The sequence below is a fragment of the Sorex fumeus genome, unplaced genomic scaffold (assembly GCF_029834395.1).
Source record: "Sorex fumeus unplaced genomic scaffold, SorFum_2.1 ptg000044l, whole genome shotgun sequence".
Taxonomy (NCBI): domain Eukaryota; kingdom Metazoa; phylum Chordata; class Mammalia; order Eulipotyphla; family Soricidae; genus Sorex; species Sorex fumeus.
Window position 1 is genome coordinate 26,059,459 of NW_026606101.1, and position 24,546 is coordinate 26,084,004.

Genomic DNA, 24,546 nt, shown 5'->3' on the forward strand with positions numbered 1-24,546 from the left:
CTCTACCAGTGCCCATTTCCCACCACCACGGATCTCAGTATCCCTCCCACCCCCCATCCCCCCATCCCACCCTGCCTCTGTGGCAGGGCATATTTTGTTCTCTCTCTCCTTTTGGGTGTTGTGGTTTGAAAAAGAGGCAGTGAGTGGCAATCATGTTTGGTCTATAGTCCACTTTGATTTTCAAACTGATATGTTAAATTAATTCATTTTTGAAACTTCATTTGGACAAGCAGTGTCCTCTCATAATACAAAAGATAAATTATATCCTTTAAGGGCCCAGTATATGGATAACAATAGAATACATGCCTCACATGTATAAGACTCTAGGTTTGAGTCCTGGAACAAACACACACACACACACACACACAACACCAATTATACCATAACAATATGATAACTAAGGGAAATAAAGCTAAACTCTTCAAAAAGAGTTTCAGTCTAAGGATATGAGTCCACATTCAAGTTCAATTCTTGCCCATCGGATTCCAGGAGGGCTCTGTCTCAGGGAGCAGGGGTTGAGGGAAAGAGAGTGAGGGAAACTTCTCAGGATTTCTGGGCTGGAGCCATCTGTCTGGACTCTTTCTAAATAAATCAATACATTTTCCATTCTCTTTGCCTTCATCACAAATCACACTCTTCACACATCCTTCTTTCTACAAAAGAAGAAAAGTCAAATACAAAGCAGAGTAGACTTTCTTACCATACCCTTTTACTTATTTGGCCAAAATATCTACAAAGATATTTTGTAGATTGGGCTACATTAGCACGCGACAGGGACGAATGGAGACAATACTGCCGCCCGCTCGAGCAAATTGATGAGTAACAGGATATCAAGTGATCAAGTGATCTACAAAGACAGTTTTGTGTAAAGGAAGTATTCATGTGAAAGGTCTCTGTACTTAGATTTTTTCATATGTTAATTGGATGAAATAATATACCTACTTCTTGAGCTATTATAAATATTACCTAAAAGACTGAGAGCATTTAGAAAACTGTTATACATGAGTGATAGCATGGTGGGTAGGGCGTTTGCCTTCCACGCGGCTGACCCGGGTTCAATTCCCAGCATCCCATATGGTTCCCCAAGAACCGCTAGAAGTAATTCCTGAGGGCACAGCCAGGAGTAACCCCTGTGCATCGCCGGGTATGACCCAAAAAGCAAAACAACAACAAAAAAAACCCTCAGTTTGCTCTTGAGCAGAGAAAGCCTTTAAAGGGCTGGAGTGATAGCACAGAGGGTAGGGCGTTCGCCTTACAAGCGGCCAACATGGCCGACCCGAGTTCGATTCCTCCGCCCCTCTCGGAGAGCCCAGCAAGCTACCGAGAGTATTCGATATGCCAGACACAGTAACAACAAAGTCTCCAATGGAGATGTTACTGGGCCTGCTCAAGCAAATCGACGATCAACGGGAGGGCCTTTACCTTTTATTGTTACCAAATATTATTTTTTCTTCTTTTAGGTTATTTTTGGGGGGTGGGGTGGGAGGAATGTTGGACCAAATCCAATGATATTAAGGGTTTGCTCCTGGCTCTGCACTCAGGAATTATTTTTGGCGTTGCTCAGGAGACTATATGGGATGCTGGGATTAAACTTGGATTGGTTGCATGCAATGCAAGCACCCACCTACTATACTCTCTTTCGAGCCCTTCAACAATCATTTAATCATTTTCAAGACTACAATATTCTCAGGTTCTTGACATGAAATATAAATGTGAATTGCACATTAAAAGTGGAAAATAAACAATTACTTGCTTGTTGATTTGGAAACTTACACATTTAAAAAGCAATTACATTTTGAAAGCTGTCCTAAATGCTTTATATCTGCTTTTGCATTGAAAGTAAAAAATAATTTGCTTAGGTCTGGGGAGATGACCACCATACATTCTTTGCCTGGTACAGGCCATGAGCATTGTTTGGGATGCCCCCCTCAAATAATAAAAATAATCATTTGCTTTGAGAATAGAAAAATAAATGATCCAACAGTGATAAGATCACTGACTCCTTAGCATCAGATTTAGAGCTTTTTTTTTCCATTTCCACATTTAAAGTATTAATGTCAAAAGTCAATATTCTATGCACTGAACAAATTCCTCATTAGACCAAGGCGTTAACTATGGCTGAGGTCTTATTCTGCTAATCTTCTTTTATTTTTGAGTTCCCAATCAACATTTTTCAACGAAGACACATCCTCTGTAGAGCCTCAGGATATTCCAGAGGGGCCACAGGTTAAGAATCCCACAAATGGACTTTCATGGAATAAGACTAGTAGAACAGGGGGCCACAGGAAGGAAAGGCAATCAGAAAGGGCCACAGGTAGAATACAGTTGACAAACAGTAGTCTGAGTTAGAGAGCAACAACATGACTTTCTGATTTAATCTGTTTGTAGAAAAGTCTTGAGTTGGGAAAAATCAGACCTGTTTGAACATTTCCTAACTCTTTCTTGCAGTTAGTAATTCTTATTATCACATGTGTCTTCAATGTTCTTGCAGGTAGTTCTTCCTTCCCTGGCCTGTTTGAGGATAGCAGTTTATGAAGAAGGAGGTAAATTTATTGGTCACCGGATCTTGCCAGTACAAGCAATTCGGCCAGGTATGAATAGTCTGCTGCAACTCTATCAGATCTGTAAAGAAAACCATCACTGCCTTATATGATTCTTAGAGACTTTTTGAAGGGGCAATAAGGTGCTATGTGAGCTTGTTGAGTATAAAAAATTATGCAACTTTAGCAGTTCTAAGGAGGAGGGGGTTGTTGATTTTTTTCCTTTTTTGCTTTTGATAACATGCCATGTTGAATCAGTGACATCTTGTCATGATAATTATGTGCAACAAATTATCTGAAAACTCAATGACATATTCCAAGTGCTTTTTTTTCATGCTCACAGGGTCTAAGTTAATAGGATTTGGCTGGGCACAGGCATGTAGTCATGCTCTGGGCAGGGTGGAGCCTGGTTGTGTGGTTATTCAGGAACTAGGCTGAAGTGACAGTGATTCACTAGGGACATTTCAGAGCAGTTCATTGGAGGGCATAAGAACAAACATAGTTCTGGCAGAGCATTTTAACATTATGTATATACAACATTACTTGCATCCCATTGGTCAAAGTAAACTATACAGCTAAGCCACAAGTCAAGAAATCGTGTAAAGGGAATGGATTTGAAGCAACAGTTTAAACTGTGCCATTCTGCATTCTCTTTTTGTGGGAGAAAACATGGTTAGAAAAGGAAATTATCTGGATTCATATTGCTCTTCCATCTTCCACCAAGAAAAATGGTTTGCAATCTCTCCAACCCATGGGATTCAAGTGAGAAAGTAGTGAACTCTTTGTCACCCAAAGTCATGCAAAATAAACACACAAATCGCATCACATAAATGTTTTTGTATCTGACCTAACATTGTGAAGAAAATGTGTGAGATGCAGTATCTTTGTCACCCTCCAGGCTATCACTACGTCTCTCTGAGGAATGAAAGGAACCAGCCTTTGATGCTGCCAGCTGTCTTTGTCTACATAGAGGTGAAAGACTATGTCCCAGATACTTATGCAGGTAAGCAATCTATTGCATAGAAATATTTCCAGCAAGACTCGGCCATATTTTTGTCTATAGTGAAGGAAAGTTGGGCTAACAAAAATTAGAAGAATTAAACCTTAGTCCCACCCTCATTTTTTTATTATTTTTTTTATTAGTGAAACACCATGAGGTACAGTTATAGACTTATAAATTTTTGTGCTTGGGTTTCAGTTATACAATGATCAAGTACCCATCCCTCCACCAGTGCCCATCCTCTACCACGCCGCATTGGTGGTATAGTGGTTAGCATAGCTGCCTTCCAAACACATCTTTTAAACTGGACTTGTTGCCCACTGTGAACTATATGCATTTCTCATGTGCAGTGCTGTGTGGTGTAGGCGGTTTTGTTATTTACATGATCTGAAAACCATTCTTCTGTGTTCAAAATAATCCAGGAAAGGCTGTGAAAAGGAAAGCATCAGTTAATTAAATGAAATACATGTTTAAAAGCAAAAGAATAATAAATACACCCCAGCTGGAAGAGAGCTAAGACACTAATGCTTTCTCCACAAAGTAACTTAGGGATCTGGGCTTGTGATAAAGTTCTGCTTGGCAATATATATAATACTGGTGCAATTTAAATATATCATGCAATTTCTGCCTTTTCTACATTCTTTTTTTTTATTAGTGAAACACTATGAGGTACAGTTGTAGATTTACAAATTTTTGTGCTTGGGTTTCATTTATAAACTGATCAAATACCCACCCCTCCACCAGTGCCCATTTCCCACCACCATGGATTATATCCCTCCCCCCACCATCCCACCCTGCCACTGTGGCAGGGCATTCCCCCCTGTTCTCTCTCTCCTTTTGGGTGTCGTGGCCAGCAAAAGAGGCATTGAGTGGCAAACATGTTCAGTTCATAGTCTACTTTCAGCCTGCATCTCCTCTCCTGGGAGTATCCTCCAAACACCCTTTATTTGGTGCTCCCTTCTCTATCTGAACTGCGCGTTCCCCTAGAATACCCGGCTGAACTCTAAGCTATGGAGTAATCCTCCTGGTGTTGATCTCAGCTATTCTTGGGTATTAATCTCATATTTTGTTATTTTATATCCCCCAGATGAATGTAATCTTTCTATGTCTATCCCTCTCTTTCTGACTCTTTTCGCTTAGCATGATACTTTCCATATTGTACCACTTGTATGTAAATTTCATGACTTCATCTTTTCTAAGAGCTACATAGTTCTCCATTGTGTAGATGTACCAAAGTTTCTTTAACCAGTCATCTGTTCTTGGGCATTCAGGTTTCTTCTAGTTTCTGGCTATTGTAAAGAGTGCTGCAATGAACAAACAAGTGCAGATGTCACTTCGACCATACATTTTTGCCTCTTTGGGATATATTCCCAGGAGTAGTATTGCTGGGTCAAATGGGAGCTCAATTTCTAATTTTTTGAGAAACGTCCATATTGTTTTCCAAAAGGGCTGCACCCTCATTTTTAATGCACGCTCAAAGGGAAATTTCCTAAACCTTATGAATTAATTCTAATTTATGTTTTTGTAATGTTTTGAGGACATTTATCCACTGGGAAAATTATTCTTATAGTCCCAGCACATCTTGATGAATGTTGTATGGTATTCCAGCGAAGACTATAAAGAATTTGCCTTCAGGCACCCTTTTATGAGTGGAGTCCTAAATGTGGAGAAATTGATGTGATGATGTCAGTGAATGATCATAAGTTTAAAAGTCTATAGTGTTAAATAGTCTGGGAATATCATATTGAGGAATGACGAAAACAATCTGGCAAACAAAGTACTTAAACCATGTAATGATGCATCAGAACTGAACCTCACTCTAGATAATCAATGTTGTGTGTGATTAAGACCCATAGTGCCAAATCTTTAGGTTGTTCCACCAGTCTGAAGAGCATTCTTTTATAGGAAACGTCTTCTGTTATAAAATACTCTTTAAGCCAGATATCACAGGTGTGGAGATATTTCTGGAATCAATGGAACTCTCACAAAAGTATCTAAAGAATCTGAATATTGAGACATTCTAAGAGGAATCTTAAGCCATTTCACTTTCAGAGATGACCTCCTTTTGAGTTTTTAAGATTTCAGCAAGGAGATTTTACACATTTTCCAGACTTGCTAGAGAGACTCATGAATAATTAATAGAGAAGTGGAAAAATTGAAAATAGGTGGATATATTTGTGAATAGATGGATAACGAATGAATGCATGGAGAGATGAGTGGATGGTTGGTCAAACATATGGGAGGATGGTAACCCAAACCTCCAGGATCATTTAAGTAAGTGTCTCTTCCCCATTTAGATGTGATTGAAGCTTTGTCAAACCCAATTCGATATGTGAATCTAATGGAACAGCGAGCTAAGCAACTAGCAGCTTTGACATTAGAAGATGAAGAAGAAGTAAAGAAAGAGGTAAACGGGTGTTCCAACCAAACGGTGTTCCAACCATAAGCTTGGCATTAGGCATGATTTATACTCCTACTTAGTCACTATGGTTCACACTCAGGAAATGAAAATTGGACATTGGAATAACACTATTATTGTGGTCGGCATTTTCTCATATAAAAATAAATGATTTAAAAAATTCTGGAGCCACATCCAGTGGCGTTCCTGGCTCTGTGTGCAGGGACCTCTCCTACAGAGCCTAGTGGGGTGCTGGGGATTGAACCAGGGGTAGCCATGTACAAGGCAAACACCTTAACCACTGAACTATCTCTGAAGTCCTGAGTGAATTTTTTTATGTTTTATTTGCTCCACAAATTCTGTGGATATCATGAGCATGACCATGTTAAGTAGCATACGACTTCCTGTTTTATAATAAAAGCTTCACATGATTTAATATTGATTAAAGGTGATTAAGACAATTGGATGAGGATTGTGATTATTTATTAGTTTGTGTGTCATTAGTGCAAAAAGTACTTTTCTTACTTTGGTTATTTCTTCCAGTTCAGTAAATAAAATGCTGGTGTAAGCCATAAACATTTATTTTATATTATATGCTTATATATCACATATATTGTTAAAAGAATATGAGTACTACTTTAAGTTTAATTCCACAATGCAAAAAAAGTAATAAAGTAGAAATACTAGAAATGAATTTTAAGAATATAAGGATTGTAAAAAATCTGTCAATCCTTGGTGTTTTTAAAGTGAAATATTTAATAATTTCTGGATTTGTAACTAATAATTAAAAGTAGTGATAGAAATGAGATAATTTCAAATTTTATTTGATTATTTAGGAGAAAATATGCTAAAATGAAGAACTGCTAATATAAAGATTTTTGAAAATTCTTAGGATAATAATAATAACAAATCCATTAAAGTTTTTATTATTGAATAGCCATTTTCTTATTCCAAAATAAAGTTGTTTGTCAGAGAAAATAATTTAAATAAAAATGAAAAACAATACCTCAGAGATATCTTCTGTAATTCAAACACCTAATATATTCAGCAATAATACTATAAAATGAAGTTTATATTTATATAGGTATATATATATACACAAAACTACTCTTTTTTTAGTAAGATAGGATAGGGGCTAGAGAAACAGTGGGCATAGTGGGTAAGGCATTTGCCTTGTATGTGGCTGACCTGGATTCGATCCCCAGTACCTCATATGGGTCCCTGAGCCCACCAGAAATGATTCCCGAGTGCAGAGCTAGGAGTAACTAAGCGTTTTCAGGTGGGGCCCCCCAAACCAAAAATAGATAAAATAGGATAATATTTATAATCATGGTTCCAGATGTTTCTTTCACTTAGCTCTAATGTTTTTTTTAATTCCATTACATATTATTCTGCAACATGACTTTTAATAATTTAATAGTCTGATAACACTTTATCATAATTGATTTTATTTTTTCCACTCCCCCATTGTGACCCCAGAGATGCCTCTATTTGTTTTTGTTATTGTTGTTGGGGGTTGGGGGACACTCTGGGAATTGAACCAGAGCCTTGGCCAAAACAGCTGCATGTAAGGTAAGTGCTTTCAGTTCTCTAATACCACAATATGAACAAATTCCTCAATAACATTCTGTTTCAGAAAATGCATATTGTAGGGCTCCTTCTCAAATAGTTTCTCAAGTAAAGACTGGTGATATCAAGGCATACACAGTTTTTTTTTTCAAAACTGGGCCCTAAGTTCAGGACCTCACATATATTAGGCATGCAGTTGACCATTGAACCACATGTCCAGCTTGGCTTCATCATTTTTAATTTTTTTTAAAATTCCTTTATTTTTGGCTTTTTGGGTAACAACCAGTGATGCTCAGAGGATACTTTTAGCTCTACACTCAGGAATTACTCCTGTTGCTCGGTGGACCACATGGGATGCCAGGGATCAAACCTGGGTCTGCCATGTGTAAGGCAAATGCCCTACTCACTATACTATTGCTCTGGCCCTTTGGCTTCATTATTTTAAACAGATCCTCAGTAAACATTATGTAACTATAATTTAAAGGATTATTTTCTTGTGTTTCACATAGCATTTTAGAAATTCTTGATCTAAGCTACTGAATTATTTGCATGTTAATGAGATGATAATTGAATGTTAATGAGAAAAAATGAAATGAAATACTTTAGCAAAAGGCATTTATCATAAGAACATACTTTCCCCAGGCTTTTAGTTAAACTGCAGGCATTATGTCCCATAGGATTCAGAGATACATCATCCTCGGTGATTAAAGTTAGATTGGAGCGTTTCATAAATAATACCTTTTTATAGTGTATAGTTAATGAGATTATAGGGAAATCTTAACAACAGAAAACTATGCTGAAAATAGACATGAATACACTTAGAGTTGTTTCTACATGTCACATCTATGCATCTGCACATCTGCAGAGGGAAGAAAATAATCAATAAAGAAAACATTTAGATCCCTTGCTTAAATTAAGACTAAGAAGTCACTTTTGTACAGAGCCAAGAGAAAGCAGTGCCTTCACATGCTCAAAGCAGGAGCTGTGCTGCTCTGCCCTGACCTCTTTTATTTATTTTTTTTTTTTTGCTTTTTGGGTCACACCCAGCGATGCACAGGGGTTACTCCTGGCTCAGCACTCAGGACTTACTCCTGGCGGTGCTCAGGGGACCATATGGGATGCTGGGAATCGAACTGGGTTGGCCACGTGCAAGGCAAATGCCCTACCCGCTGTGCTATCTCTCCAGCCCCCTGCCCTGACCTCCTTTTGGGATGTCCGGACCTCCTACACCCAGTACCACAGGCAAAGGACTCAGAAACACCGACTCGTCCCTATCATGGACTGAACTGAGTGCACCTTTGTCTGGATGTGAGAGTGACCGATACCCAGTACTCAAAGATCCAGAAGATTTATCAACTTAGGCCACTTATTGGATGGGAAGCTTGCGTGTTTCTGTTCACTCTCCGGAGCTCTTCTGGAGTAAAGCTGAGGCCAGACTCCTGCTAGGACATCTTTTCCATTCTTATCCTGCCCTCATCACTTTACTTGCCTACAGTTTTCTCCTGAGACTGTTGTCTTTATAAACCACCTGCTCAAGAATCTCATGTCCTGGGGCCTGAGGGATAGTACAGTAGCTAGGGCACTTGCCTCATTTGCAGTTGCCCTGCCCTCCTTTTTGAATTTTTGTAACTCCTACACCAGCACTGCATCACATATGCTCCCCAGTTTAATCCTCAGCATCCCATATGGTCCCCTGAGTACCACCAGGAATGATCCCTGAGCACAGCTAGGTATCCCCCCACCCCACGCACACACACAAATCTCATGTTCCCTAGAGCTGGCAATTCTAAATAACTATTGTATTATTTTTTGCTTTTCTTTTTATGGTCAATGTTATAGAATTTTTTATTTGAAATTTGTGACAATTTTGACCACTTAAAGGCATTCTTTTTTTATTATTATTTTACTGATCATGATTTACAATATTATTAATGGCAGGGTTCCATACTACAGTGTTCCAACCCCAAACCTACCAACTGAGAGACTGCTTCCTCTTGTCTTAAGAGTAACCCTCTAAAATAGTTTCCCTTATCTTGCCAACTCCCAGCAAACTCAGTTCTGTCAACTTGTTGAGTTTCAAGGAGCATTTTCCCTAACATTTTGGTTTGAAACTATATTTATTTTTATTTTATTTTAGGCACCATGATTTACAATATTAATAATGGTAGGGTTCCATAAAAAACACATTCCAACACCTCATGCTTCACCAGAGGGCCCGCTTCCTTTGCCTTGGCCCCGGGTCATTTCCCCTCACTCACCCTCCAATCCCCTCCACAGTGACCTATGTCCCATTAAAGACAGAGCCTCAGTTTCTCTTGTTTTGACTATTTGTGGTTTCCTTACGATGTTTCTTTATATACCACATTTTAGGAGATTATTTGAATCCAAATATAAATGAAGATTTAATTCTGGTGGGTTTTGATGGTAACAGTCTCTTTCCCTTTCCTGTAGACTTAGAAAGTTTATTTTATTTTAGTTTTGATTTTGGGGGCACACTGGCGATGCACAGGGGTTACTCCTGGCTCTGCACTCAGGAATTACTCCTGGAGGTGCTCAGGGGACCATATGGGATGCTGGGGATCAAACCTGGGTTGGCTGCATGCAACGCAAACTCCCTACCTGCTGTGCTATCACTCCAGCCCCTAGACTTAGAAAGTTTAAAGAAAATTAAAACATTTAATGAATTTCTCTTTTTCTCCTATTGACACCTATATGCCACTAGAGTTTCTCCTTAAAAATTCACTAGTACTCTGAAATTGTTCTGCATTAGCATATTAATAGATTTAACAAAATATAATTTAAAGCTTAGATCTCTTAATAGAATTATTCACTAATTAGAGTCAGGAATTAATAAATTCAACTGGATGTCATTTTACTTTTAAAGAAGTAAAAATTTCCAAGGGAGCATTTTAAGTCAAAGAACATGAATTGTCACCAATTGTAAGCAATGCTTTGATACCAACTTCTATCTATTTGTTACCTGGATTCTTCAAGGACTAAGCACTTTCTTTAAGAGTAAATTTTAAGGGGCTGGAGTGATAGTATAGTGGGTAGGGTGCTTTCCTTGTACATGAATAACAGAGTTTAGTCTCCAGAATCCCATATGGTACCCTGAGCCTGCCTTAGCCTGCCAAGAGTGATTCCTGAGAACAGAGCCAGGAATAATTTTTGAGCAGCAACAGACATGGCCCAAAAACTTTTGTTTAAAAAGTACAATTTTAAGTCACCCCCGTTGGGGGGGCATTGTATAATAACTCAGATAAATTTTCATAGTGAGACATCTTCTGATGCTTCTGTAGAAAGACAAATTTATATATTTATATAATGCCAAATACCAGTAACAACGATGGGTCTCATTCTCCTAAATAGCCTTGAATATAATCTCAGGGCTAGGATGAAAGAGACGTTACTGGGGCCTGCTCCAGGCAATCGACGAATAACAGGATATTTATATAAATATATACTAATCTCAGGAATGAGATACCGAGGGCAGTTGACATTATAGTTGACATTATAGGAGTCTCATTGGTGTCCCTTGAGAGCATTTTCTTTGCACATCACCTATCAAAGATTTTTTTTTTGAGTGAATGCAACACGAATGAATATTAAAAAAAGAAAAATAGAGCCCAGGTCAATTCTATTTTTCTTTCTCTAAAAATGGTGTTCCAAAAGTTTCTTCAGTAAATGTGTAATATCGATTAAGCTTAAGGATATTTGGACAGTTTAAGTTCTAAAAATAACTATAGAAATACTGAAGCACATATATTCCATATGTCTAATGGGGAAAAATATAATTCGTTCTTGAAATGTCAAAAGCAGTGTTTCTCAGCTCTTTTTCTGACTGTGGGCCCCTCCCAACCCTGTTTTCTTTCTGTGACCTCACACTATCATTGCTCCCTGGTGTCACTACTGTTTATTTTCACCCGTGACCTCCTATAAATTGCCTAGGGGACCCCAGAGGGACCAGGTGGCCCCTAGTTGAGAGATGGTGGTCTAAACCTCTGATGAATCATGGTTTTGAAACTGAAGGAAACAAATGAGTTTCTCTTGCCCTGTAGTACAGGAAAAGTCATCTCATGCTTTGAAAAGCTTTAATAAAGTGTACCCTTTTTGGGGGGTCTCACCCGGCAATGCTCCTGGGGTTACTCCTGGCTCTGCACTTAGGAATTACTACTGGTGGTGGTCGGGTGAACATGTGGGATGCTGGGAATTGAACCCGGGGCAGCCAAATGCAAGGCAAATGCCCTACCCTCTGTGCTATCGCTCCAGCTCCTAAAGTGTACCCTTTATCTTTTCATGTAATAATGTAAGTTTGTTTGAATGAGGGCATCGAAAATAAGTAGCTATGCTTTTCTGAAAAGAAAATTCTATCTAGGACATGGGCTGGAGCAATAGCACAGCGGTAGGGTGTTTGCCTTGCACGCAGCCAACATGGCCGATCCGAGTTCGATTCCTCCGCCCCTCTCGGAGAGCCCCACAAGCTACCAACAGTATCTCGCCCGCACGGCAAAGCCTGGCAAGCTCCCCGTGACATATTCGATATGCCAAACACAGTAACAACAAAGTCTCCAATGGAGACATTACTGGGCCCGCTCGAGCAAATTGATGATCAACAGGAGGGCCTTTATCTTTACCTTTACCTATCTAGGACATGGCAGACACTAGAAACATTATTTTCGCTGTGAAATCTTTCATAGTATTAGCCTTTTAACTTAGTTATAAAAGTCATTTCTACATGAAAATTATGGATTCCATTGTCCTGCACGGTATTCCCAAGTTTGTCGTAGCTTAATAAGTTCTTTTCAAGAGTGATTTGAAAACATTAAACTTGCAAACATTAAGCGAAAATTCCCCCACAATCGACATATGTTTCAGATCATATGAAAGGTAAACATGGGATCAATAAATCTTTAATTTTCAACATAGATATTGTTAAAGAATAACCAAAATTTGAGTGATAAAGTCATTATTCATATTCAGGGAATTGGCTCAAAAGATCAGAACACATGCTTTGTGTGTCCCCACATGGTCGTCTAAACACCACTACTTGTATTCCCTCCCAAAAGACTAGTAATCATTCATAAGGTAATTTTAAATAAAGTTGAAGATTTCCAAAGTTGTAACCATTTCTTTAAGTAAATTATTTCTATAAAAATTTAAGTATTAAAAGTAAAATACCTCATAATCTTTAAAACATTAAATCATTAAATATTTATATACACATATATATGTGTATATATATCAAGAGATATCAGTAATTGATATATATGTAAAGGGACACATAAAAATTGTGTTAGCAGAACTTTAAAGATTTACATATATATAGAATATATATAGACTCCATAGAAATGTTTTATAAAATGTTATATGCATATTACAGACTTCTAAATTAAAATATTTTTTCAGGGACCAGGGGTTTCTTAGTGGCTAGGGCATGTTCAGGGACCGAGGTTTGATCCCCAATACCACATGGTTCCCACCCTGAGCACCACCAGGTATAGCCCTAGTAACCCAGCACCACAGGGTCAGAGCCTAAACCATCCTGGCTGAATGACCAAGTACAACCAGACTTAACTTCCAACCCTTCTCCCCTGCACGCGCACCAAATACTGTATTTCAAAAGCCTGCTACTTTTTTTTTCAATTTTTATTAGTGAAACACCATGAGTTACAGTTGTAGACTTACAAATTTTTGTGTTTGGGTTTCAGTTATACAATGATCGAATACCCATCCCTCCACCAGTGCCCATTCTCCACCACCACCAGTCCCAGTATCCCTCCCACCCCCCTTCCCCCAATCCCACCCTACCACTGTGGCAGGGCATTTCCCTCCATTATCTCTCTCCTTTTGAGTGCTGTAAAAGCCTGCTACTTTAATGTCACTTTAGGATACCTAATGAGACACCAGTAACACTTGTTGATTTGGGTTTTTAAACTATGCCTATAAAGAAATAAGAATATAGCCAGTGCATTATTACTAAAATTTAGGTGAGAGTGCAGAGAGATAATACAGAGGGTATGATGCTTGCCTTGTGCTCAACTGACTGAGTTCAGTCCCTGGTACCCATATGGTTCCTCTTGCCCAGCCAGGAGTGAGCCCTGAGCACCACCAGTCATGGCTCAAAAAATAAAATAAAAAAATTTAAAAAGAAAAATCAAATCAAATGCAGGTGATTCTTATACAGGCATAGTACTTAAGCATAACCTATGGTAGCATGACAAAGAATACAAAACAATTATCGATTCCCAGCATCCCATATGGTCCCCTTAGCACCACCAGGGGTGATTCCTGAGTGCAGAGCCAGGAGTTACCCCTGAGCATCAGTGGGTGTGACCCAAAAAGCAAAAAAAAAGAAGAAAAAAAAAAAAGAATTAACTACTGGGGCTGGAGTGATAGCATAGTGGGCAATGGGTAGGCTGTTTGCCTTGCATGCAGCCAACCCGAATAGTTCAATTCCCAGCATCCCGAGTGGTCCCCCGAGCACCATCAGGAGTAATTCCTGAGTGCATGATCCAGGAGTAACCCCTGTGCAATGCCAGATGTGAACCAAAAGTGCCCCCCCCCAAAAAGAATTAACTACCAATAGCCTGATGTTGAAAATTATGCCAACAACATAATATAGTCAAAACATATTTTGTATATCTTATGTCTATGCGTTACATACTGTATCTGGCAACAAGAAAAGCTAAAGAAGAGAAACTGTTCTTAAGATAATTATTAAAAAGACAAACTTCATTTATGGTATTAGAGTTATTTCCTTAAATATAGGTCTTTACAAGGAAATTTGGGTATAAATGGACCCAAACAATTCAAACCCTATTATTTAAGAGCCAATCAGCACACTTAAGTGTTAAAAATCCATATCTTAATTACTATGATTATTCCCGTTGGACAGTAGAGAAACATTTGATAAGACACAATGAGGTTAAATCGCTTGCTCAGGGCCACACAACTAGTAAGGATGAAATTGAAATCTTAGGTCTCTGGCTCCAGATCTCCTGTTCTACAACAGAAATATATAAACTGCATGTGCATAGTGATCACTGATGATGTGGATCCTATGAGCTTGAGTGGTGTAATAAGCCCGGGGGACAGAGAACTGTTTCTCTAGGGATCTCACTTTTGAGGAAAGAGGTAGCCCCTCACCAAACACCTCATTAGCTAAACTTAATTATCTTGTGTCCATTAGCAAGGACTGATTGGACTTTCATTTTTATGTCTCTCTAGCAGAATACAGGAATGATGACTAAGAAAAAATATAGACTATTTTCTTTATTAATCTTCACATCTTTTTAAATTAATATTTTAATGTTCTTTTTAAAAATCCACACCTAGCAATGCTCAAGGCTAATTCCTGGCTCTGCACTCACGGATCACTGGGGTGGAAGAGGGGGCCTATGTCAGGGATAAACCAAAGTTGGCACATGCAAAGCAACTTCTTTATCAGCTGTATCTCACCAGCCCTTCAAATAAAATTTTCTTTGAATAAAATATCAATGGGCTGGAGTGATAGCACAGCAGGTAGGTCGTTAGCCTTGCACGCAGCTGACCCAGGTTCGATTCCTCCACCCCCTCAGAGAGCCTGGCAAGCTACCAAGAGTAGCTTGCCACCTTCAAGGCAAAGCCTGGCAAGCTACCTGTGACGTATTCTATATGCCAAAAACAGTAACAAGTCTCACAGTATAGATGTTACTGGTGCCCGCTTGTGCAATCAATGGGAGGACAGTGCAATAAATATCAAGATCCTCACCTTTGAGTCACTGAATATTATCTGAACTTGTTCTTCAGTGGCTTAGGAATATATGGGTAGGTTCTATTTGTTTAGTTTTTGTTTTCATTTATATTCTTGGTTGGGGGCCACTCCCAGACCAGCTCAGGATGTACTCCTGGCTCTGCACTTAGAGACCACTCTTGGTGGGTCTGAGAGGACTGTGTGTGGTGCTGAGGATCGAAACCCAGTCAGCTGAATGCTAGGCAAACAACCTACCTGCTGTACTATCACTCTTGCCTGCACTTGCATGACTTCTTTAAGCAAAGACTGCTATGTCTCATGCTCAGAGTTTCTGATTCAGCAGGTCCAAGACTTAAATATTACATTTCTAACAAATTGCATTGATGCTTCTGCTGCTGATTCAAGGGCCACAAAGTAAGAATCATTGTCCTGGAGTGCTGTTTTTGTTTCTCCATATATGTGGCTTTCCTCAGATGAAAGCTCTCACTGTTCTAAAATGTCAACTTCCTCACAGAAACTCTTCTCCGGGAGTGGTCCAAAATTGGCTTTTATTGACCATAGTCTTCACCAAAAGGTGGTGCTGGAAGACCATGTGGGGTGTTGGTTCAATCCACAACACCCCACATGGTCCCCCAGCACCTCCAGGAGTTATTCCTGAATGCAGAACCAGGAATAAGCCCTGAGCACCACTGGGATTGTGTGACCCACAAACAAAAGTTAAAAAAAAAAAAAACAGAAATCTGTGATTTATGTGTAACTGCAAAGTCCATTCCTACTGAGCTCTTTGGCGGTCTTATTAAAATATTGCTAATGAATGAGGGCTAGTAGTAACAAGCAAAGCACTTATAGAATGGACCATTCAACTAGAGACCATTCAAAGAGATCATTTCATCTCATTGTAAAGTAAGTGTTGGAATTTTGAGTAAATACAAATCTAACTCTTTATAGACAGACAGTGGGAAGAAATTTTTATTCCTTTCATTTATTAACTCACTCATAATATTTTTTTGTACTCTAGCATAGAACATAGATATTTCTTTAGATTCAGTGCTTTGTAATAGTATGAGCAGGAAAATAAATACCTACATTTACATATTTTTATATATTCATTTTACCTATTCACCAAAGACTACATTTCTGTGTGTAAATTTTTATTAATGATCAGATATCTTAAAAGCTTTCCTGCCTGGAGAAAGATGCCAACATTATTAAAAATTTTACACATATCCACAAAGCCCACAGTTGTCACTGATATTTCAACAAAGATATCAGGTAAATGTTGATAATTTTTTATATGGTGGCATGGCCATTCTGTGTCAAGATTCAGTTGGATCTCTGATATAGCTACTGCTGGAAGTCCTTTCTGGGCATTAATTCCAAAAAATAAACAAAATCTTTTACTTTTATCAAAGTGTTGATCATGTCAACAGATAAGTTATCTCTAATTCATAAGGCTCACTTTTGCTTCTAACTCACCCTGGTAGAATCTTTGAAATAGAATTTTGCCATATTTTCTCATGAAAAATTTCAAACACACAAGCAACGATATAGTTAACACCCAATGTCTCTGGTTTCAAAATTAAAACATTGATACATTTTATCAAAAATATGCATCCCCATCTCTTTGTTTTTATTTTTATTTGGGGGACCTGGAGGCCATATCCAATTGTGTGTGCTCAAGGCTGACTGTTGCTCTGTGCTCAGTGATCACCCTTGGCTAACCATTGGGGGACCTTATGGGATGCCGAGTATTGAACCTGGAAGGCAATTGGCTTACCCACTGTACTATCTCTTCAGTCCAGGATATTGTGTTTAGAAATGTTTCTAAATTACTTAGCAATGTGAGGCCAGTATATCATATTATTTCATTTAGCAAATAGAAATGTAATAACTAATTTGTACACATTTGAGAAAGCTCTTGATGGAAAGGCTAGCTCTGACAAAGCCACAGCCATCGCTGACACTGATTCTGTTGGACTGGTTATCTGTCTCTTCCATGTTCAGAAAACAGGACTTTGTTCCTTCTTCATAGAGTGTCTGAATCAGAATACTTTCATCAAGTCACAAGATGGGTGGCAACTGTTTAATCTAACACCTCCATTAACACAGTTCCTTACTTGCTGTTTGAAAGACCCTTTATTATTATGTTAGCCATTTAAGTACCCTAAATTCTAATTCTCCAACATATAATCATAAAATTCAAGTTTTCTTTTGCCCAAGATGGAAATCTCTTCAAGGAGCATAATGAAAGTTATCTCCTCCTTCAGTAAAAATGTAAAATCTGTCTTTTATATATATTTTATGTTTATATTATTTATACATACATAAATATATATTTATACATAATAGTAATATATAAATATATAATAGTAATATTAGCTTTGGGCCAGAGATATAGTATAGGAAATGCAATACTTACTTTGCATTTAGCCCACTCTTGTTTGATCCCCAGCACTGTATATGGTTCCCACAAAGACACACACACACACACACACACACACACACACACCAAGTATTTCCAAAGGTCACTGCTGAACAAATAGTCAAGAATAGCCCCTGAGCAAGACCTCATCTGATCTAAAACTTCAATAACAATAAAAAATTTAAAACAATAAAAAATTTTAAATTTTCACTTAAAAATGCCCACCTTTGCATTAACTTGAAGGGAAATATTGCAATGCTTGCATTTGAACACTGGAGGGCAGAGATGTACTTCTCTTAAGGTTCATTTTCCCTCTATCTAGAGAAGCAAGATCTAATGTAACTCACCTTCTGAACCTTCTTTTCTTCAAATATTAGTTAGATCCTAAGTTTAGTTAGATCTTAAAAACTTCTTATTAAATTAGGAAAACTGAAGTACTAGTTCTTTTTGCGTTTTTTTTTTTATTTTTGGGTCACACCTGGCAATGCACAGGAGTTACTCCTGGTTCATGCACTCAGGAATTACTCCTGGCGGTACTCGGGGGACCATATGGGATGCTGGGAATCGAACCTAGGTCGGCTGTGTGCAAGGCAAACGCCCTACCCACTGTGCTATTGCTCCAGCCCCTCTTTTTGCTTTTTATTGCACTTTTTACTTCTATGCAAAACTATTTCATTCAAACCCTTGTAATAAAATAACTATTTTATCAGAGGATGGAGAGAAATGAAATTGCAAGTGTTGAGTTCCCACATTCTTTGAGTGGGACAGGAAAATGATTTGGCATTTGTAACTGGTGTAATTCCCCTAGAATGAGAATTATTCTGTCCTTCAGTGATAATATCAAAATGTTGTGTTGTGTTATTATAGAGACAATGTGTTATTTCTCAATTCTGGAGTTTTTTGCTTTTTAGGGTATCCCATGCAGTAGACAGGGATCCTGGGGACCACTGTGGACAATGCTTGGCCACTGGGCCTGATGATCCTTCAATACTGGGACCTGAGGACATGGGCTGCTCAAACCATGTGGTGAAGGGGACCACAATTCGACACCCTGGGTGCTCCGGAGCCTCCAGGGCCACACCCAGTGATACTGTGGGTGTGGGAAGTGCCATGTGTAACCAGGATCAAACCTGTAACTGACTATACAACACTGTATCCATGACTCCTGTGATATCTTCCTGGCCCCCTTCTCAGCACTTTTTAACTCATGTATAGTTTCATATATGAATGCCTTTTCTAGTATAGCTATAGTCCTTTGAGAGTTACGTGACATTTGTACATCTTTGTATCTTGGCAGAAAATTACATTTCTATTGCAGTTCCTTAAATTTCTACTCCATAGAAGACAAAGTATGCCAGCCCCAGAGAAATGCAGACCGCAGAATCTAAAACATACTCAAACATCAGTCCTGCTGTTACAAGTGTATCTTAAGTATGTTACAGGACTTTCAAAAAATATCTTCAGTAAAGACATTTAATAATGACTTCTATTTCTTGTTAGTATTGCCTATATTTACTGGTGGGGATGAAGATAATATATAATAGTATACAATGGTCTAGAAATGATTTAATTATTAACTTCTGTGAGGAAAATGTTCACTAAAGTTTGGATATATGCCCTTAGCAAAAATCTGTTTGGATATATGCCCTTAGCAAAAATCTGTTTGATATATTTACTACTATAATCTCACTAAAATAATATATAAATTTTTCTGGAAAATCATGAGACCCCAGAAAAGTGTCAGACACTCATGGAGCCCAATATTCTTTAGTTCTGCACTCAATGACGTTCTTATCATTCTTGTGTTCATATTTGTTTAGTCACGAGAATGGAAAATCATCAGGAACTCAGACCAGTGTCACTGGTCTCCTGAATTCCCAGCACATCTTTCTTCTTTTAATTTTGCTATGGGTGCATTGTTCACACTGAAACAAGCCTGGAATTATAGGCAAATCCAGCTTCTCCAAGCAGAAAGAACTGATAGGCAATTTCTGGGCCAAATATGATCTAAGGATGTATGTTTGGGGGCCTCTTGGTAATTGAAAACAGAGACATTTTAGACAATAACTCAGTTTTCTCAAAGGCTGAGAAATAGTAGCTTGAAACTGAGTGTCAGCCACCCCTTTTTCAAAGAACTGCCAATCCAGTTTTGTGTGTGTTACCGCTTTGTCCTGTTATAATAAATCTAGTTCTCTTCCCTCATTTCCATTAACTTCCCATCATTGAGCCCTGTGAGTGGCTCCCCCTCAGGTTGTGTGATGCAGTTTGCCCTGCCACAGGCAGCTGTAGGTGTTTCCGAACCCCATAACTCCCTCCCCTGCCCCCTCACACCACGCTTTTCTTCAAAGTTGAGTTCCAAAACCAGCACCAGACATTGATGATATCTGTGTCCACAAATCTAACTGTAAACTGCTTGCCCGGGTGTCGATTCATGTTTATCTGCCTTGGAAGAATTTTTTGAATGCGTATATTATAAATTATTTTTAAAACATAGGCAGAGTCTTCGATATCTTTGATGAGTAAAGATTGATCTTTTTCTTCATCTTGACTCAAATTGGCAATTTACCTTATCCTCTGCGAACGATGCAACTACATGGAATGTCTAAAATCCTAATGCAAAGCAAAAAAAAAAATGGCAGCTTGCTGGATATCATTATAAATACACCTGCACCTGATTACCCACAAGACATTAGTTTTCATTTTCACAAAGGAGATGCACATGATTAACTTCATGAAATCTAGTTTTTCATCACCTCCATTATTTCCTCCATCAAGTTTTTCTCTCTGTCTCCAAGGACCAGCTGTCACCTTTAGAAGAATCTGGTTCATTTTTATGTAGTTCCAGAAACCTGCCTAATATATAATGGAGAGAATCAAATGCTCATAGAACAGGGGTCCCTTCCTTTTCTCTTTTCAAAGCAGCTAAACTGGGGGACCATAAGAATACCCTGTAGCTGGAAGCCAAGCATATTCATCCTGGCTGTTTAAGCCAGAGCAGCATGTTCCATGTATGATTTTGCTTATGAACCAATGTTCTTTCTACCGTCCCTGTGCTTAAATTCCTCTGATGCATTGTAAATGCCTTTCTTTATTTTATTTTATTTATTTATTTATTTTATTTATTGAATCACTGTATCACTGTGGGAAAAGTTACAAAGCTTTCAAGTTTAAGTCTCGGTCATGCAATGATCAAACACATTTCCCTTCACCAGTACTTATTTTTCACCACCAAGAACCCCAATATACCCCCCGATCCTAACCCTCCCAATGCCTGTGAGGCAGATGAATTCTAGTTAACACTCTGTCTACTTTGATTAGATTCACTCTTTTGACAAAAGATGCACAATTATTGTTTAGAGTTTACACCTTCAAATCAGACCCGCTGAAAAGGCATTGTGAAATATTTTGTTTTCTACAGGTGGTTACGAGAACCAAATGATGTTGCACGTCCGCAATAGCGGCTGTGCAATTTTGGATTTCTGATATTTTACTTATTAAGCCTGGAGGTATTTCTGCCGAGAGCCAGATAATTATGAGATTGGTTTCTGTGGCTCTGGAGCTATGGACGTGCCAGAGAGCCACTCGTGGGGGGCAACCCGTGACCTCAGCAGGGCATGAACACTTTCCATGAGGTTTCAGTTGCCCAGTCACCTCCGGCTCATACCTGGCTTTCCAGAAAGCTCTGAGGTGGCCACCATCTTGCTGTCCAGAGGGAAAAAGGCGGAAGTGAGCAACACCCCTTCCTTCCTGGGCAGGCATGATGCCGTGGATTAACACATAGTCCATTCACTTTTCTGCAGCAAGCTGCCAGGCTCTGAGTAATGCCTTTCTTAGAGGGTTCTGTAACCTGAGATTTCCCAGGTCTTTCTCAAGTTTCTCTCACAAACCTAAATGTCAACAGAGGTGAGGCTGATCAAATCTAAATGAACAGAGAGAACAAAACTACTAGGGACTGAAACTATCCTGCTCAAATTGGGTATGCAGCTCAGTTTTGCCATGTCTGATTTCTCAAGAAAGTTCAGACAAAACCAGTGAAAGAGTCAAGAGGACCAACCTCCCAGATAATAATAAATAAACCACAGTGGTGCTAGAGAGATGGTTCAGAGATTACAGCATGCACCTTGCATGCTGAAGACTCTGATTCTATGCCTGGCACTGGTTGGCCTCCTGAGCATCATCAGATATGATAGCGCTGTTCATCAACCCTGAGGTCCTTGAGTTCCATGTGGCAGCCCAAATCATTCCCTGTACTGCAGGGCCCAAACAGCACCACATCCTTGCGCTGTCACACAGAACCACTGGCCCAGTTGGTCAAGAGTCTCCAGGAGGGACCCTCCTAAGTCTCTTGAACACTAGTTAAGAAAAAAAAAATCAGTCTCTCATGGTGATGCAATATACAGCTTAGAAAAATAACCAGTGCTATTACATTGCTAGCAAGCATAACTTGTTTTATTGTGTACTATTTTTTGTGCCATACAGATGATAAATTGCTTTTCAGGACACTTCACCAGCTAAAATACTCCTTGAGGATTAAATGATCAATAGAATTTTTATAATAAATACATTTTATTAATATATATGCACTTTTAAAGAAATAATGCTATCTCACTATTGATACTGTAAACATAGCTTTAATATCCCCTGGAAAGTCAAATCATTTGTGATACTTTCCTCATGAGATACTCTTTTGAGATCATTTGGAATATGCCTGCACTATTTATGAGATATTTTAAAGTTGCTAAGAGAATTAATATTTTAAAAGTTCTTTTCATATGCGTATAATCTCTCACACACATACAGACAATGGAAATCTAAAACTTCGTATGGTGGCAGATTATAACTAGAATTACTGTGATGATCACTTTGCAATGTACACAAATACTGAACTATGCTCTATACCTGAAACCAATGTGATAATGTCAGTTTTACTCCAGTCCTTTTTGTTTAATTTGGCAACTTTGTGTGAACCAAAGAAAACATTTTGTGGGCTAGTTGGACCATAAACCTTCAGTTTGTAATTTATTGCTGTACAAAAATGTAGTGCTTTTCCTTGACATAGCAACTTTAGGAGGAATTTTCCTGATGGGTTTAGCTAAATGCAGTCATCTCAGACCTTACCATCTGGAACCATTTTCAAAAGACAGAGCTCTTCATCATAAATTAGAAGTGACCTCCTCTAATCGGTTAGGTGCCTCCACATAATTTCTGGCTGCTGGTTCCAGGGCTGATCTCTTGTACCTCCATCCCATCAGCACTGAACATCAATAGGGGATAAGTAGAGATGATTTGTAGAAAGAAAGTAAATTCTTCCATCATTTAACCCACTTTTTGAAACTCATGTTTGAAAGATGCCTTGGGACATAAATTGTCTTTAAATTTAAATGCAATTGGCATTATTTTTGCTTTTAACTTTCTACTAAAATGTAATCATAGAATGATTTACCTGCAGAAACATGATAAAACGTCAAAATATTGACCTTCAAATATCTTCTGTTTGTTCTCTATATATTTCAGAATGCACTACTAAGTAGTACAGTTGAATATCTGGATAGCCTCAGTTTTAGTAAATTCTTCCATGGATTCAGAAGACAGTTATTCTTGGTTTTTGTTCTTCATTTGTTTTTGTTTTATTTTTGTTTTTGTTTGGTGGAGAAGGGATACCTGGCAGTGCTCAGGAGTCACTCCTAGAAGACTCTGGGGTTCTGGGGTTCGAACCTGGGCTGACGATATGCAAGGCAAGTGCCCTACCCTTAGTACAATTGTTCTGGTCCCTCAGAAGATAATTATAAGAAAAATATAAGACTAGATTTGTGTTGGACCAATAGTGCAGTGGGTAGCGCATTTATCTTGAACGCGGTCAACCTGGGTTTGATCCCCGGCACTATATGGTCCCCTGAGACTGCCAGGAGTGATCCCTGAACACAGAGTCAGAAGTAAGACCTGAGTACTGCTGGCTGTGCTCCCCCCCAAAAAAGACAAAGGTTATTGAGCATTATACATTGAAAATCACCATTGAAGTGGTATAAAATAACTGAGCCATGTGGCTAGAAAGTTAGTCCAACAGGCTAGCTGAATGCTTTGTGAAAGACCCAGGTATTTTCCCCCGTACGACATGGTCCCCTGACCACGGCCAAGCAGTTCCTGAGAACTGAGTTAGGAGGAGTCCCTGAGCACTGCTGGGTGTGCCCAAAAAACAACACAAACATAATCACTGAGATAGTTATTTAATATAGATCAACATTTGTTCAATGAACATTTACTAGATATTTACTCATTACAGGGCATAGTCAACCAACTATAGTGGTAAATAAAGTGGAGATGTTTATGAGTTTCAATGGCAGTTTTTACTATTATTATTATTATTATTATTTATTGGTACAGCTTTATCCACTCACCATATATATTTACTTGGTGCCAGGAACTGTCCTAAGCACTTTATAAATATTTATTTGTTTAATCCTCTATAAGGGGGCTGGAGTGATAGCACAGCGGGTAGGGCGTTCGCCTTACAAGCGGTCAACATGGCCGACCCGAGTGTGCTTCTTTCTACAAACCAGGCTTGTCCACAAATGTCAAAAGGTTGAAAGCCTCTGGTCTAAACAACCTGACAAATCATGATAATAATGAAACCTGTTGTGAAGCTGTATCCTATCTATAAAGCTGAAGAAAGAGGCACAGAATTAAGCAAAGTACCCAAGATCACATGGCTAATACCCAATAAAGTACCCAATATCACATAATAATGAATAAAGTACCTAGTAATGTACCAAGTACCCAATAATGAATAAAGTACCCAATATCACAGTAATAATGAAGCCTGCTGTGCATACGTATCCTAAACTGAGAAAAGAGTCACAGAATTAATCACAATAATCAATATCACAT

General features: G+C 38.6%; 1 protein-coding gene across 2 annotated transcripts in view; it reads left to right on the forward strand.

Moving 5' to 3' along the window:
* PLCB1 (phospholipase C beta 1) overlaps positions 1 to 24,546 on the forward strand; it is a 787,019-nt gene that overhangs the window by 634,705 nt on the left and 127,768 nt on the right. For both annotated transcript variants that reach the window (XM_056121100.1, XM_056121101.1), the window contains exons 21-23: positions 2,492 to 2,591; positions 3,439 to 3,543; positions 5,838 to 5,947. In XM_056121100.1, the coding sequence (XP_055977075.1) occupies positions 2,492 to 2,591; positions 3,439 to 3,543; positions 5,838 to 5,947 (315 nt within the window). The remainder of the gene's footprint in view (positions 1 to 2,491; positions 2,592 to 3,438; positions 3,544 to 5,837; positions 5,948 to 24,546) is intronic.